General features: G+C 33.2%; 1 protein-coding gene and 1 pseudogene across 4 annotated transcripts; one reads left to right on the top strand and one right to left on the bottom strand.

Annotated features, from left to right (window-relative positions):
* Window positions 1-3,159: 3,159 nt before the first annotated feature.
* Window positions 3,160-7,077, top strand: LOC129295543 (protein FAR1-RELATED SEQUENCE 5-like). Of its 4 annotated transcripts, none has more exons than XM_054934069.1 (3): window positions 3,160-3,400; window positions 3,604-3,688; window positions 4,206-7,077. In XM_054934069.1, the coding sequence occupies exon 3, from the start codon at window positions 4,303-4,305 to the stop codon at window positions 6,712-6,714; it is 2,412 nt and encodes an 803-aa protein (XP_054790044.1). In that variant the 5' UTR covers window positions 3,160-3,400; window positions 3,604-3,688; window positions 4,206-4,302; the 3' UTR covers window positions 6,715-7,077. The 4 variants fall into 4 exon arrangements, with proteins under 4 accessions (XP_054790044.1, XP_054790042.1, XP_054790043.1 ...); XM_054934067.1 differs by having other exon boundaries at window positions 4,256-7,077; XM_054934068.1 differs by having other exon boundaries at window positions 3,604-7,077.
* Window positions 7,078-7,264: 187 nt separating this feature from the next.
* On the bottom strand, window positions 7,265-10,400 carry LOC129295547 (protein WVD2-like 7; annotated as a pseudogene).
* Window positions 10,401-16,092: the final 5,692 nt, after the last annotated feature.

Raw genomic sequence — 16,092 nt, forward strand, 5'->3', positions numbered from 1 at the left:
CCCTCAAAATTTCCAAGATATCGAGCGATGGAATAAAACAAAGGAAAGATTTATTATTTGATTTTTATAAATTATAATTTAATTTCTAAACTTTGATTCCTTATAATTTAATTTATGAAGTTTTGACTCAATTGTAATTCAATTCCTATACTTTAATTATTACAACTCGATCCTTATATTTTTAATATTTAAATATTAATCCTTGTATCTTAAAAAATAAAATTACAAAGATTAAAATTATGTTAAACTTTATTATTATTATTTTAAATTACTAAAATTAAAATTTTAAAATATTATTAATCTTTGTAATTTTATTTTTTAAATATAAAGACCAATATTTAAATGTTTGAAACTATATAGACTTATTTATAAGAGGCAAAGTTTAAAATTGAATTATAACAAATTAAAATTTAGGGATTGAATTATAACAAGTCAAAACTACAAGAATCAAGTAATTAATTTTTTAAAAAGAAAAAAGAGTAGTCATACTCTATTAGGAACTTATTACAAGATTTCTCCCGTAAAAAATTGATGGTCCTTATCATAAGAGATCAAATGAGTTATTAATTAATTTTTTAAAACTATATAATTTTAGAGTTTGATGCAGTTTTTTCTTTTTATTTTTTCTACTACTTTTCTTTCACATTCAATTTTTAGTATATGGTTTTGGGTTGTAAAGTGGGAGTCTTATAAAAAATTATACAGTAATTATTTGTATGCCTGTACACGTTTTTAGCAATTAGTTATTAACAATAATCTGTACTCTTTTTTTTTTTTAAATTGTCTGGTCAAAATTAGAGTATTTGTTATAATACATTCATGGTATCTTAAAATTCAGAGGATTCATTCTATCCCCTTTCATGAATCAATGTTATTAAATGTATGAACATTACATGGGTCAGATACACTTGGATTCATTAACCTTGGAGAATGTACATCGCAATGCTAATGCTGAAGCAATGTAACTAAAAAGATGTCTACCTCAATACTCTTGTACACACATACCACCTCCCTCTTGAATTTTTATTATATGGTACATTTAAAAAATATTAATTATTAATATAAGATATATAAATAATTATTTATTGTTTTTTAATTTCACTTTTATTATAAATTTAATTTTATGATCCATCATTATATACCGTGTATTTATCTCCTTATTTTTTTATAGAAGTAATAAAAAATCAATTTAATATATGTATAATTAGTTAATTATTATTGCTTAGTTCCAATGACATAATTAAAAACATCTTATAATAAATATTGAAAAGAGTATGAAATAAAATAAATGGAAAGACTTTTTCCTTATCTTTCCACGTCAAAATCTTATCTTGCTCTCACTTTCACTTTTTCTCATTTTCTCTACATTTTATATTAGATTAAATTCAAGCTATTAGATTAAATTTGATAATTTATATTTAATAGATTTTAAAATTACATGTTAATTTTATAGTTAAAATTTATAAAAAATGATAATAAAATCCCTTCGAATGATGTAAATGACAATATGATCTTCCAAAATATCATAATTTTAATGAAGTCTCCTAGAATTTTTTTGTTAATAAATTTTAAATTAGAAAGATTATTTTACCCTTATCGATAATTTTTAATTTCTTGTTTAATTCTTATAATTTTTTGAAAAAAAATTTTATTCTTCAAACAAAAGTTGTGAATGAGATTTATTATTTTAAAAACTTATTTTTCAATAATAAAAATTATACTTGTTAAATTGTAATTTTTTGTTCAATTTTGTGAATTATAGAACAAAAATTTTTATTTTTTAAGAAAAAAATTGTGATTGCTGTTTGTTTTTTAATAATTGAAATTACAATTGATGTGAATTCTTATTCAATTTTCATGACATACAGAATAAAAATTATAACTAAAATTTATTATTTTCAATGAGGGTAAAATTATCTTCTCACTAAAAATATTATTAACAAAGAATTTTTTAAGAACTTTATTAAATTTAAAGATTAAATTATCATTTATATAATTTTAAAAAAATTTATTATTATTTTTTTAAATTTAATGTGAGCGATTCATATATTCAGGGAAGGCACAATGGAGGGAGAACATAATGGGTAGAAAGCAAGTGATTTGGGCCCTTCATTGTTTCTCAAATCATATGTGCCGTTGACTTAAAAGTATTTTAAAAATATTTTTATATTAAATTTATTAAAATAAAAATTATAAAAAATTATAATATTAAATATGAACTACTCAAAGTATATTTAGATAATTATTTAATTAAAATATAAAATTTTTAATATTAAATTAAACCTTTCAATTTTTATATATATATTATTCAAAGTATATTTAGATAGTTAATTTATAAAAATTATTAAAAAATAACATTAAATTAAATTATCTAAATTAAATCTGTACTGATCAAATTAGTGACAAACAAATTTATTAAAGATTTTTATGTTTTTTACATATTTTTATTTTAATAAATATAAAATAAAAGTAAAAAGCTTAAATTTGGACTATCTAGATTTTATCAAGGTGATGAGTATTACAATATTTATTTTCTAATTATATAAAAAACAGTTCATATTTAATATTATAATTTTTATATATTTTATTTTTATAAATATAATATTAAAATATTTAAAAAATAATTTTAAATCAACAGTAAAAATCCTTTGAAGATAAATAAAAGGCACAGATCACCTCACAAGAGTGATGAGGGCATGGTGCTCATCAAAATTGATAGACACTGACTGTGTTTCCAAAAATCAAGTTTGCCAGGTTGTTTATACTTTTATAAGCTGGATAACAATTGTTTATTCTCACCATTTTATTTATATGTCACTTTTCATATTTTGTTGGAATTGAGAAAAAATATTAAATTTTATTAATTATGTTTAAAAATTCAATAAACTTCTAACCTCCCTGCTATTAAATAAACATATTTTATAAATAAAATACTCTAATGTTTAATAACTTCATCAACAATGGGTAGGGACAAAAGGATAAATATAAATATAAAAATTATAAAAATGTTTTATAAAAAAATAAAAAAATAAATCATATGTGCAATATTTAATATAGATATTGATATTTATGTATTTAATTTTTATAAGATATATTAATATATTAAATTAAATTATTATTAATGTAAATAATTCATGTCCGTGAGAAAAACATGAAACGTTGACGGAAAAAACGCGATTTCACTTCCACTGCACTTCCTCTAAGCGAACTGGTTCTGGAGCCCTAAAATGCTACAGTACTTCCGATTGCTCTGCCTATACCTGTCCCCTTGGTAGATCATCTTTGGGCATACATCCTCCCTGCTGCCGTCGCAGCGTAATCCGCCCCGCCCCTCCCCTCTTTGTAGTTCTAATCTCACTGTCTCTTACGTGCTTCTCAATTCTTATCATGATCAACACAGGTACCTTTGTAAATCCTGTGCTAACTATGGTTCATTCCCTGCCCAAATCTCACCAGCTTTTGTTCCCCCTACGTTCTGTATTATTGGAGTTTTCTGATGCCATTGTAAAATTCATGTTCTGAACTGTTTATTGGGCTCTATATAATTGTTTGAAGATAACGCAACAATTAAAAATGTTTCCTTTTGGCACCATTGGCTTTCAGATGGGTTCTATCTCGTATTGGGGTCCGTTTTCCTTCCTACATCCATAGACTTCCAGTGGTTGAGATTCTAGCTCCAATTCTGAAGGTCAGCATTGTTGACCGCAGTATGGTTCCCTTTGATTTGCGTTGTGTGCATTCTTCGTACAGTCGACGTCTAGATAATTGTTAACCGTGAGACATTTAGGACGCTAGGACATATCCTGACAGGACCATGTATTCGTACTGTATTAATTAGCTTTATTTTTTTTTTAATCTTTCTCCTGCTGAAACATAAGTCTAGCCCTTTCGTGATTCCTCTACAAAAGATAAGGAGTTCAAGAGCGATTATGGGTTAGACCTGGCTGGGTGTTAGGGTAAATTATATTTACATGCTAATAATTATGATTCATGAGGAATTTTGAAAAGCGCATGGTTAGCTCGTTAGAGTAACGAATTAGTAAAAATTACATATATGGCGCAGATTTATTTACTAGTATGATACTATCATCTGGAGTAATAGAGCATGGAAGTGAAACTTATGTACTATTATCCCTGCTTTTTTCTTTCTGATAAGTTTGACAATGTCTCCAATCATCCTTATATGAATCTCTCATCTTCTGCAGCTACAGCACATTTCTTCCCTTACTTTTTTTGTGGTTATGTTTACATAAAGGTCCATGGAGGGTATAGAACCTGATATAAAAAGCCATCCACCAGAATATGATGTGCAAAATGAAGGTCAAACATCTGGAGCAGCAACTGACACCGGAGCAGAGTCAAAGCCCCAGGGCTTCTTCAATTGCAGATTGTGACATGGTCTTTGATACTGAGAATGAGCGCGCAAGCCCAAATATTGGTCCTGTTGACCAAACTCATATGGGAAATAATGATGATTGTCTGAATTCAAGCATTTCTTGTGATAACAATTTTCAGATTGATGCTGCAAATGGAAATCTGTCTCAGGAATTCAACATTTCTTCTGTTGATGTGTCAAGTAACAGTAATGTCATAACAGCTGAGGAGGAGCTGTGCATGATACCAAAAATTGGCATGGAGTTTGATTCAGAAGACCATGCTTACAAGTATTATAGCAGGTATGCTGTTTTGAAAGGTTTCAGCATAAGAAAAGATTTTGTCAACAAAAGTAGGGTGAATGGTGCGGTGGTATCTAGAAGATACACTTGCTATAGACAGGGTTATGGGCCTAATAAACATAGTGCCAATGTAAGGAAATCCCATCTGGAAACAAGGACTGGATGCCTGGCGCATATGACTATTGCTCGTCAGCCTAATGGCAAGTTTCATGTCACTCATTTTGAAGCAGGGCACAATCATGAGTTTGCAACACCCTGTACGGCTTATATGTTACCATCACAGAGAAGATTGAGTTTTGCTCAAGCAGTTGAATCTAACTTGTCTAATAATTCTGTGTTGGATGGGGTACCAAAACTTGGAATGGGATTTGACTCAGAAGATCATGCATATGACTTTTATAATACATATGCTGGACGTGTAGGTTTCAGTGTTCGGAAAGATTATGTAAATAGAAGTAAAATTGATGGTGCTGTCGCATCTAGGAGGTTCACATGCTTTCGGGAAGGTTTTCGGCAGAAAGACAAACGTGATATGACTGTGAAGAGGCCTCGAAAAGAGACTAGAATTGGATGTTTAGCACAACTGGTCATTTCTCGTCAGCCTGATGGTAGATATTGTGTAACTCATTTTGAAGAAAAGCATAATCATGAGCTTGTTGCTGCTTGTAGAGTTCACATGTTACGATCACAGAAGAGAATAGCCACAAATCAAGCCATTGAGAGCAACATGCTAGATGGTTCCAAGGTGCATCCTAAGTCTGGACCAAATTGCAAGGCTATTAAAGGTTTAGATGATACGGGTTGTGACCCCATAGAATATGGAAATAAATTGCCTTTCAAGCACACAAGAGAAATGAAAGAGGGAGAAATTGAAAAGCTAAAGCATCACTTTCGAAGCAAGCGATCCAAAAATCCTTCCTTCTTTTATGCCTTCCAACGTGATTCTAGTGATCAAATAACTAATATGTTTTGGGCAGACACAAAGATGGTAGGAGACTACTGTGATTTTGGTGATGTTGTTTGCTTTGATTGTAGTTACAGATTTTGTAGAGACTCCCGCCCATTTGCTCCATTTCTTGGTGTCAATAATCACAAGCAAATGGTTATCTTTGGGGCTGCACTTCTATATGATGAAACAGTTGAATCTTTCAAGTGGCTATTTCAAGTTTTCTTGGAGGCAATGTCCAGGAGACAGCCAAAGACAATTCTTATAGATCAAGATGAAATAATAGCTGAAGCAGTCTCTTCTGTCTTGCTTGAAACCAACTGCCAAATCTGTGCTTGGCATGTGTACCAAAATACACTAAATCAACTCAGTCACCTGTCTGTGGGATCTAATTCTTTTGTTAATGACTTGAGAAGCTGTTTTTTTGATCACGAGGAGGAGGAAGGCTTGGTTAATGCATGGAATGATTTCCTGAACAGGTATAATCTTTGGAAAAATGAATGGTTGTGTCGAATATATGAAAGCAGAGACAATTGGGCCCCAGCATATGGAAGGCAAAATTTCTGTGCTGACATAACAAGTCTGCTGTGGAAAGAAAATCTTATTGGTAGCTTGAAGAAGCACCTAACGAATGATACAGATGTGATCTCATTTCTCAAGCATCTTGGGAAGGTGGTGACTGATTGGCACTATAAGGAATTAGAAGCCAATTATGATATGAGCCTGCGTATGCCAGCACTGATGGGAGATGTGATTCTTTTGAAGCATGCAAGAGATCCATACACACCAAAGATATTTGAATTATTTCAGAAAGAATATGAAACTTGTTTAAATCTAGTGATAAAGCATTGCAGTGAGAGTGGATCATTGTACAAGTATAAAGTTAGCTTATATGAACACGTACGAGAGTATACAGTTACCTTTAATTCATCTAACGAGACTGTCAGTTGCAGCTGTATGAAATTTGAGTCCATGGGAGTCTTATGCAGCCATGCATTGAAAGTCCTTGATTACAGGAATATAAGGATACTTCCATCATTGTACATCTTAAAGAGATGGACAAAAGACGCGAGTTTTTTGAGGCAAACTTGAAAACACCAATAGAAGTGAATGGTGAACATTATCTTCCTAAGGTGATAATCACATGATAGGGCATTATCATTAGTTACAAGGAATCATTTTGTTTGGCTACATTACCTTCAAATGTAAAACGAGCAGCCATGTGACTGGCATGTGTATAGTGTAACATTGTCTCCCTGAATTGGTGATTACGCACGTATCATATGAATAAATCATGCCCTCGATTGTTGATCTTATCAGGGTTCGGAGTTCTTTATGCATTCCCTTGGTTGTGAAGAAGCAGTTTTTTCTTCCCTTACATATTCTTCAAAAGCAAATAATGTCAATTGACGGTTTTTCTTTTTGTCATTTAGAATTGAAATTGGCTTCATGGAAGACGGAACCCTTCATTTTAGATATCTTTTGTATTTTGGCTTGGTCATTATCGTTAGCTTGAGTTTTTGACCAATGAGGTTAGTTCTTACATTTTAAGGGGGAAACGTTAGTTATTGACCCCCCCCCCCCGGGTTTCCTGCCAATGCTAGCCAGACGAGACATGTAAACATTATGAAATGCAGAATGATAAAAACAAACAGAATGAAGTGGTTTTCTATTGGAAGGACCATAGACTTCTATTTTGCATGATCAATGATTTAATATTGGTACGTTAGTACGTTCCACTTCTGCAAGCATCTTTTGCTTTTTAATTCTAGTGATCTAAATTTTATGCCAAGCTCTACGACATTTTCTTGTGATGCCCTGCTCTAGCCGTTGTGTGGATTCTTGGCAATTGCTGTCATATGGGGTTTCATGCTGGATATTAGGCGGTGCATTCTCCTGCGCACTCATCCTGGGATTTGACGTTAGATGATCGTTGGAGCTTCGGCCATTCTTTTCTACATAATTCTTTGTGCCATTGTTTTTCACTGTAGATTTCTGTGGAGTCACAGAGGATTTTCTCCGTACCCTACTGGGAGTAAGTTTTTTCCCTTGTTTGGGTGACTCAGGGTTCGTCAATTGGCACTGCAAAGTGTCAAAATGAAACAGAAATTAACATTCCTGGCTTCATGGGGAACCAATGTTGAACCGTAAGATCTTCGTCAAGGGATGGTAGGGCTTGGCAACAACGGTGCCACTATAAACAGAATCACTCACTAAATTCAAGGTATAAAATTGAGAAAGATACCTTGCTTGCCTCGTTCTTCGATTCTTTCCTTTCCTTGTAAAAATCAGGTAGTGGCCTGGCTTTAAAGCAAAAGCTCTGACGTAGTCTTCTGATTTCTGTTTCTGCTTTCTCCTGCACATAAAGACGATCGAATTTGAATTTTTTTTTAATTGATCCGATGACACTACCGTGAGTTTTCCTCGTGAACCCACCTTTAGCTTTGCATGTAGCTGCACCTTTTGTTCCTCATTGGCGTTGAACTTCTCTTCCAGTTTCTGCATTCCATGAAGATGAATAGTGAATAGACAAGGAAAGAAACACATTTAAGTATATCCCTCAAGTTTGAAAAAACTGGATTACGAGAGAAACAAGGTTTGGAGCGTTGCCTTCTTTCTTCTGGCAGCCCTTTCTTCGGTTCTCAAGCTGAAGGGGGAGGATATAATCGGGGATCTCATCTTGTTCCTGCAAGCATTTAAATTAAAAAATTTAAACAATGATCTAAATCTGAAATTAATAGCAGTAAAATTGAAATCCTTTTAAGACATTATAATTGCTGGTAGAAGAACCTCGGATGCTATTCATTCAATCAGTTCAATTCCACGAGCAAAATTTGAATATTTCATGAAATATTCTTCAAATATCATCTAGCATATGATATATAATGCTGAATTCTGTCTAGAAGACTAGAACCATGGAGCTTTTAAGAGACATAATCTAAGAAGTTAACTTACTCTGTAGAGAGCAAGCGCCATTTGGAGCCAGCTGTATTACTACCCGATACTAATGAACCGACAGGGGTCTTGGTCCTACAGCGTTACAACATTAACATGAACATCATGACATAATCAGCTACAAAGAAAACAATAGTAAGAAACAGGTTTTCATGGTGGCAATTATCATAAAAAAAATGTATCAGCTACCTTTTCCTTTCTGTCAATGGGGTCACTGAAGAATGCTTTGGCAACTGATTCTTCGAAGCCTGCAGTTGGGCGGCAATTTGAAGTCGATTTGAAAACACAAACTGTATTTGACATAACAAAAGAAGAAACCCAGAAGAATACCTTGGTTGGGGTTCTCAAGGGAGTCGAACTTTCCTTTGAAGCCTTGGAAACTCTTGCACCTTCAAACTTCCTCATGACCGATGCAGTCAATCTATTGAGTTCTCTAATGGGTGTGAAACTAACGGTTGGCCTTTTCTTATCAACCGAGCTAATGGTGTGAATTTGACGGTTGATCTCTTCTTGTCAACCGAGCCAATGGGTGTGACATTAACGGTTGGTTTCTTTTTATCGACCGAGCCTAATGCTGGCTTGTTGCTTCTCACTGGGGTACCCATAATGTTTTCGTTTTTCTGAGAAACAGGTTTGGCAGGTGTCGAGCTGAACTTGGAAGTTTCAGTGGACTCGAACGACTTCAGGGAAAAGGCTGGCGGTTTTTTGGTGCTCATCGGTGCCAAAACTTCATCTTCATAATCAGCACTGTGCTGCAATAAACAACACGAAAGTTCTAAAACATGAAACATTCACTGGTTACAGAACAACACAATCACATTTCAGTATTCTACCTTTTCACTTGCGTCCTTATGGGTATCAACATCTTCAAGCTGGTTTTGTAATTCAACCTTAATTGAATTAGTCACAAGAGGGCACTCTTCCACTCTGTTATTATCGCGTAGATTTGAATGTGAATCGCTGGGTGTGGCATTTGGCTTGGAATCAACAACATTAACTTCTTGTTTCTTATAGTGAACTGCTTCAGGAGGTGGACTTGTGGCCTGATGAGCCGTTTGGTCGTGTTCTTGGTTGGTGGCATTGTTTGACGTAGCATTATTTGCTTGTTCAAGCAAAGCAGCAGCCTTTTGAGCAGCGAGCTTCTTGTAATGAGCTTCAAAGAAAGCTTTCTTCTCTGCAACTGATCCAGGACGTGAAAACCTCTCTGCCTCTTCGACGTAGCGATTGTGAGAGAAAGTAGACCATCTCTCCCAAGCCAAAGACTCCGAACCAAACCTCCCAAATGAAATTGACTGCCCGAATGCATGAATTAGGTTGCTCTGAAACGCACAATTTTCCCAGGTTTTTCAAGCCATTCAAGACGAAGAAATGTTACTTTCGGTTAATGTGAACCCCAAATAAAATGACCAAAGCGGTTAAACTTAACCCTTCAAGTCAAGAATTGTAGAAGACTGGTCCGGTAAAAGAAAGAGCAGAGGAATAACTTTCTATTCATGGCCAAGGCAGAGGAATAACTTGAAGATCCAATTTTTGTGGTTCGTCGTGAAGAAGGAAAAGACGAAAAGATATGAGAATCGAAGAATGCAAAGTATGAAGCATGAGGGTGAATGAACTGACCTCGTTGGCCTCGTTGGAAATGCCGGAAGCATAGCAGAATGGTTGTTGTTGCAAAAGACAGGCCGATTCTCCCATGTTTCTGGCTTTCTGCAACGTCGAAGCCTCAAAAGATCTGATCTTTTTTTAGTTTTTACTCTTTGGATTGTCTTTGTTTGGATTGATTTTATTTGCGTGGCCCTTCTTGTTTCCTCTTTGATTTTTTTTTTTTCTTGGTTGGTCTGAGCCGCTGAGCCCTTCGCGATTACGGACCGTTCAAATTTGAAATTTAAATCGAAAGCTATGCACGATGCCTTAAAGCCGACAGCTTCGACTTGGAAAACAAGCTTGTACTGCGCAATGTTTGAAGTCTGACCATGTTATAATCGAGCGAGCTCCTCTAATAATTACTCACTATTTTATGTTATCGTACGAATAAATCTTAAAGATCTTAACTTCAACGGTTCTTTTTCGTAAGATGTATAAAAAAAAAAAAAAACCTTTATTTGCTTAATGTCCATCTCTGTGTGGCTGTATATGATGGTCCATTCATTAGATGATCCCTTCACAGGACGTGCACAGAATTTTTTAAATTAATTTGATAATTTAGTTTTAAGAGTATTTACCAGTGAAATAAATAACTTATTAAATAATCAAAATAAATAATTCAATGGTTGGTTAGTAAAGTGGAAGCCATAATTCCCACCCTTTAACGTTAGCAGACTTAAAAAGAGAGAATAAATAATTTAGTCTCAAATTGATGAATAAAATAAAGAGAATAAAAACGTCACTGATTCAGGCTTCACGAAATTTAATACTCTTTCCTAAATTCAATCCAATAAGCCTTAAAATATAATGTGTTTAAAGAATGCTTACATAAATATTTACATCGACAAAATTATCACATCAAGAACAACAATGACAATTGAATCCTCTATTTTATAAATTATCCACTAACTGTGTGTTTGGATACAAAATTTAATCAATTTTTTGAGTTAAAAATCGATTTTTCAATCACATTACTCAAACACCAATTAAACCAAAGAATTGATTTTTTTTTTCAAAAAATTGATTTTTTCCTGAAGCTAAAACACTTAGCTTCTGCGTTGGAATTATAAAGGAATGTGGGAAAATTATAAGAAAGGCCTAAGAAAAACAAAGTATAAAAAAGACACAAAATTTAATAAAAATAAAATTAAACTCCTTTCTCTTCTATTTTTTTCTTAGTAAAATTTAAATTTTAAATCCTTAAAAAAGTTACTAGAATAAATTCTTATCAAACACCATCCTCCACTTAGCACTTGTTATAAAATTAATTTAAATAAAATATTAATTGATAGAGAAAAAAATAATTTAATTTAATTTTAAATTCAGGATCATTACAAAGATTGTTGCAAAAGTCTAGAAAAAAAAGTTTTGCGTCATTTATCACATTGTTACATTTTTTATGTTGCAAAAATTTCTAGACAGTGCTTATCATCTTTGTCGAATATAGCTTATATTCATGATGTCATTAGAGATTAACTTGTATATTATCATATTCATTAGTTATTACAAACTTAATATTTGACATTTAAGAATTAAATCTTTCTCTTTTATAAAATTTATTGAACTAAGATATATTGAGTTATTTATTTATGTAAATTAAAATTGTTAATATTGGTATAATTTAAATTTTTTATAATTAATCATATATATAATTTAAATAATATATTTTACTTTTTGAATAGGATTTAACAAATTCAATAATACTATATATAAATTTATCAATAATTTAATTTTAAAAAGAAATGTCCTTTATGGGAATTAACACAAATAAAATTGATTATGAATAAGTTATCCAAACATCTTCAATTATATTAAAATTAATTTTAAAAAAAATAGTATTCTAACATATTGCATTATAATATAATCAATTATAATTATTTGGGTAAAGGTGCATTTTTATCCTTAAAATATTTTTAAGGAACACCTAACACCCTAACATTTTTGTTGGAGTAATTTTACCCTTAGTGCTATCCAAATAGAACATTTTTGCCTTTTTCAACAAATTTTTTAATAGGCAATATTTGATGTCAACATTAAAAATTTAACGTTATCAAAATGCTCCGTTTTGATAATGTTAAGGGTAAAATTACTCTAACAAAAATGTTAGGATATTAGGTGCTCTTCAAAAAATACTTTAAGGATAAAAATACAATTTTACCCTTAAAATAATTCATTTAATAAATTATTTTTAAAATTAATTATATCTAACTGAAATTAAAACGGATCCTAAATAAACTTTTATTAATGATTTGCACCAATCTTTGTTTTGCTTGAGCATTACCGTCTTATTCACTAGAGCTGAAAAAATGAGCTTGCCCAACCGGCCCTTAACGGGCTCAAGCTGTAACAGTACGGAGCCACCCCTTGGGCCTCGACTCGGTACTGGACTCTGGCCCATCACTGGACCAAAGCCGACTTTCCCACAGGTGGTACTGTGGTTATTCCTCACCACTGCCTCTCCAGGGTCTTTTGGAACCTCCCCAGACTCGAACCTCCAACCTCTACCACCTTAACAAAGTTAAGGCTAAGTCTGGTACCATTGAGTCAAGTTGACTCAATGGTACCAGACTTAGCCTTAACTTTGTTAAGGTGGTAGAGGTTGGAGGTTCGAGTCTGGGGAGGTTCCAAAAGACCCTGGAGAGGCAGTGGTGAGGAATAACCACAGTACCACCTGTGGGAAAGTCGGCTTTGGTCCAGTGATGGGCCAGAGTCCAGTACCGAGTCGAGGCCCAAGGGGTGGCTCCGTACTGTTACATAAAAGGCGCCTTTTATGTAACAGTACGGAGCCACCCCTTGGGCCTCGACTCGGTACTGGACTCTGGCCCATCACTGGACCAAAGCCGACTTTCCCACAGGTGGTACTGTGGTTATTCCTCACCACTGCCTCTCCAGGGTCTTTTGGAACCTCCCCAGACTCGAACCTCCAACCTCTACCACCTTAACGAAGTTGAGGCGAAGTCTGGTACCATTGAGTCAAGTGACCCAATGGTACCAGACTTCGCCTCAACTTCGTTAAGGTGGTAGAGGTGGAGGTTCGAGTCTGGGGAGGTTCCAAAAGACCCTGGAGAGGCAGTGGTGAGGAATAACCACAGTACCACCTGTGGGAAAGTCGGCTTTGGTCCAGTGATGGGCCAGAGTCCAGTACCGAGTCGAGGCCCAAGGGGTGGCTCCGTACTGTTACATAATATGTAACACCCTCAAATTTACAAACCAATTTTTCGCAAATCATTTTTTTTTTCATTGAACCCTTATCATACCCTTATCATGGTAGAAAAATTTCTACCATGATACATCCAAGACAATGTACCACAGGTCTTAAAAATCTCAAAAAGCAATTAGAACCATGAGGGACAGACATGATCCTCATAGCATGTTATTTAAATTAGGTCATGAATCAAAAGGGACAGACATAATCCTCTTGGACATATAAATGCATTTAATAAAAAGGATTAGAGTTTACATGCTCCATAGACAAGATATGTCCTAAGTTGGCACAAGATACATTGTATAATCCAAAATAAGAGGCAACGTAAAAGATGGTGTCTCATACACCATAATTACACCTCTGGTGCTTTCTCGGCCGGATTCGCTCCTGTAAAAATATTAACCACGGGGAATGAGACTTAAAAGTCTCAGTAACCAAAAATTAATATGTAATGATGCATGCGGATGTAACTAATCATGCGATTGCTAAGTGGGCACACAAAACATTTAACCGAACAATATTTTCAAACAAACCGAACAAGTATTTAATTGCATGACTGCACCTTATATCCTCCTTTCGCCATGCTCGGACGCCAAATCACCCGGCCAAAGGTGAGTTGGACCAAGCGACACGCCACTCATTGGGTCCAATGAGGGCTTACCACGTGGTAATAATTAACCGAACAGAAATTCCCATTAACACCATACATTAAAATACCCTGACAAGTCATGCATCATTCAAATATCCAAACAGGAATATATCCGAACAATAATATCTCATCATGATAAACAAAAATAAATTTTTAACCCACTTAGCAATAATTTCAAACAAGTATATACAGTATTTATTTTCAATAATTCATAATTTTTCCAAACAACAAAACAACACATAACCATTCACAAACACACTCATCACACACACATTAATAATGGTTACCTTGTGTCTTGAATAACAAGTTCCCCTTCACAACTCCTTTTTCACCACTATCTTTGTCAATATAATCTACATAATTATTTCACAATACTATATATTAATTTTACATTAAAATAAATAACTCTAATTTAAAGAGTTAGAAAGTCTTAAATCTATAGTCCATATTAACACTAATTTAAGATTTATGCCTTATTTAACTTCCCAAATTCTTTTCTAAAATTCTCGTACCCTAATGAACTATTTTTTTTTATCCTCAATTCACTTCTAGTATCGCAATTTCATCCTTCTACATTCTAAAAATTCATCTAAAAATAAATTAAAAATTTTAGAATTATCCTGAAGCCTCAAATCACCTTTCTATAACCTCAAAAATACCTATTCATACTTAAATAAATATTTAATAATCATAGATTTATCCCTACATCTCAGATTCCACATAAATTCAACCATATAGATCTAGATTTTAACTCAAAAATTCTTAAACATGAGTTTCAACCTTAAGAAAATATTCTATAATATTTACTATATCCCTAAGAATTTTAACCTATATTTTTAATCCATCATATCATCAGATTAACTATCCTATAGAAAAATCCTAATCAAAATATTTACTCTATCCTACAAAATAATCATATCACTAGAAAGCTAATATTATTTAGAAAATAACTATAAAATTAATTTTGTAATTAAATAAATTTTTAAATGCTAATCTAAACAGGAAAGTTAGAACATACCTGAAGAAAAAAGAAAATAATCCCCCCTTGCGAGAAAACGCCGAGCAACGTGAGAGGAAGAGAGAAAAATAATATAAAAATGGGATTGTGAGTCCCAAAATTATATTAAAAAAAAACTATAGGTTTGAATTTAATTATTCAAACCTTTGGGCCCAAAGTTGCAATTTTCTCTAAATTGCATCTTAGCCTCTCATGCTTCTTAATGCACACACCCCCTCCTTTTTATACATGAAGGCACCTCTTCTCTTCCCTCATCTAACCAATGTGGGACTTAGAAACAACAACCTTCCACCCTCCCTTTTTTTTTGTTCCTTCTACCTTCTCTTTTTTTTTAACACACACATAAAAAAAATTATTTATGTATTATATCTTAACTAAATATTGCTTATGTGGTTTTAAATTTAAATTTTTAAATTCATAATTAAATACCTAATCATAATATTATTTCTAAATAACCTCAAATAATATAAATTCCTATTATTATCATTTTTTTTCCTCAAAACCTAAATTCCACAATTTCTTTATTATATAAAAATCAGGATGTTACAACGTAAGCCTCACATCCTTGCTCAATCAATCTTTCAACTTGTAAAGAAGAAAGAAAACAAGAATGACCAGGGTATTCTTTGATCACCTCCGGTACTTCTACCAAAGTCACTGTCTTAGTCACACAATCTAAGACAGCACTATAAGCTGTCAACCAATCCATACCAATAATTAAATCAATCCCTTGCATAGGTAATTTGATCATATTCACCCAAGTTGATCGCCCATTAAAAGTCATCTTAGTCCTACACACCACACTGGATCGACCAACTAAACCAGAAGTAGAGGAAACTTCTATATCATGGGGCAACTGGTCAACAGGCATAGCCATTCTATCTAAGCGCTTGGCAGAAATAAAAGAATGCGTCGCACCACAATCAAACAAAGCTTCTAAATCGAGGCCACAGATAGAAACCATACCAGTGATTAGATTCGATGACTTCCTAGCCTCCTCAT

The sequence above is a fragment of the Prosopis cineraria genome, unplaced genomic scaffold, assembly GCF_029017545.1.
Source record: "Prosopis cineraria cultivar Desert tree isolate PC_DT_omini unplaced genomic scaffold, ASM2901754v1 PC140, whole genome shotgun sequence".
Taxonomy (NCBI): Eukaryota; Viridiplantae; Streptophyta; class Magnoliopsida; order Fabales; family Fabaceae; genus Prosopis; species Prosopis cineraria.

What these genes read in the sequence shown, in the direction of transcription:
- LOC129295543 (XM_054934068.1), top strand. Translation starts at nt 4,303, where the DNA reads ATGATGTGCAAAATGAAGGTCAAACATCTGGAGCAGCAACTGACACCG.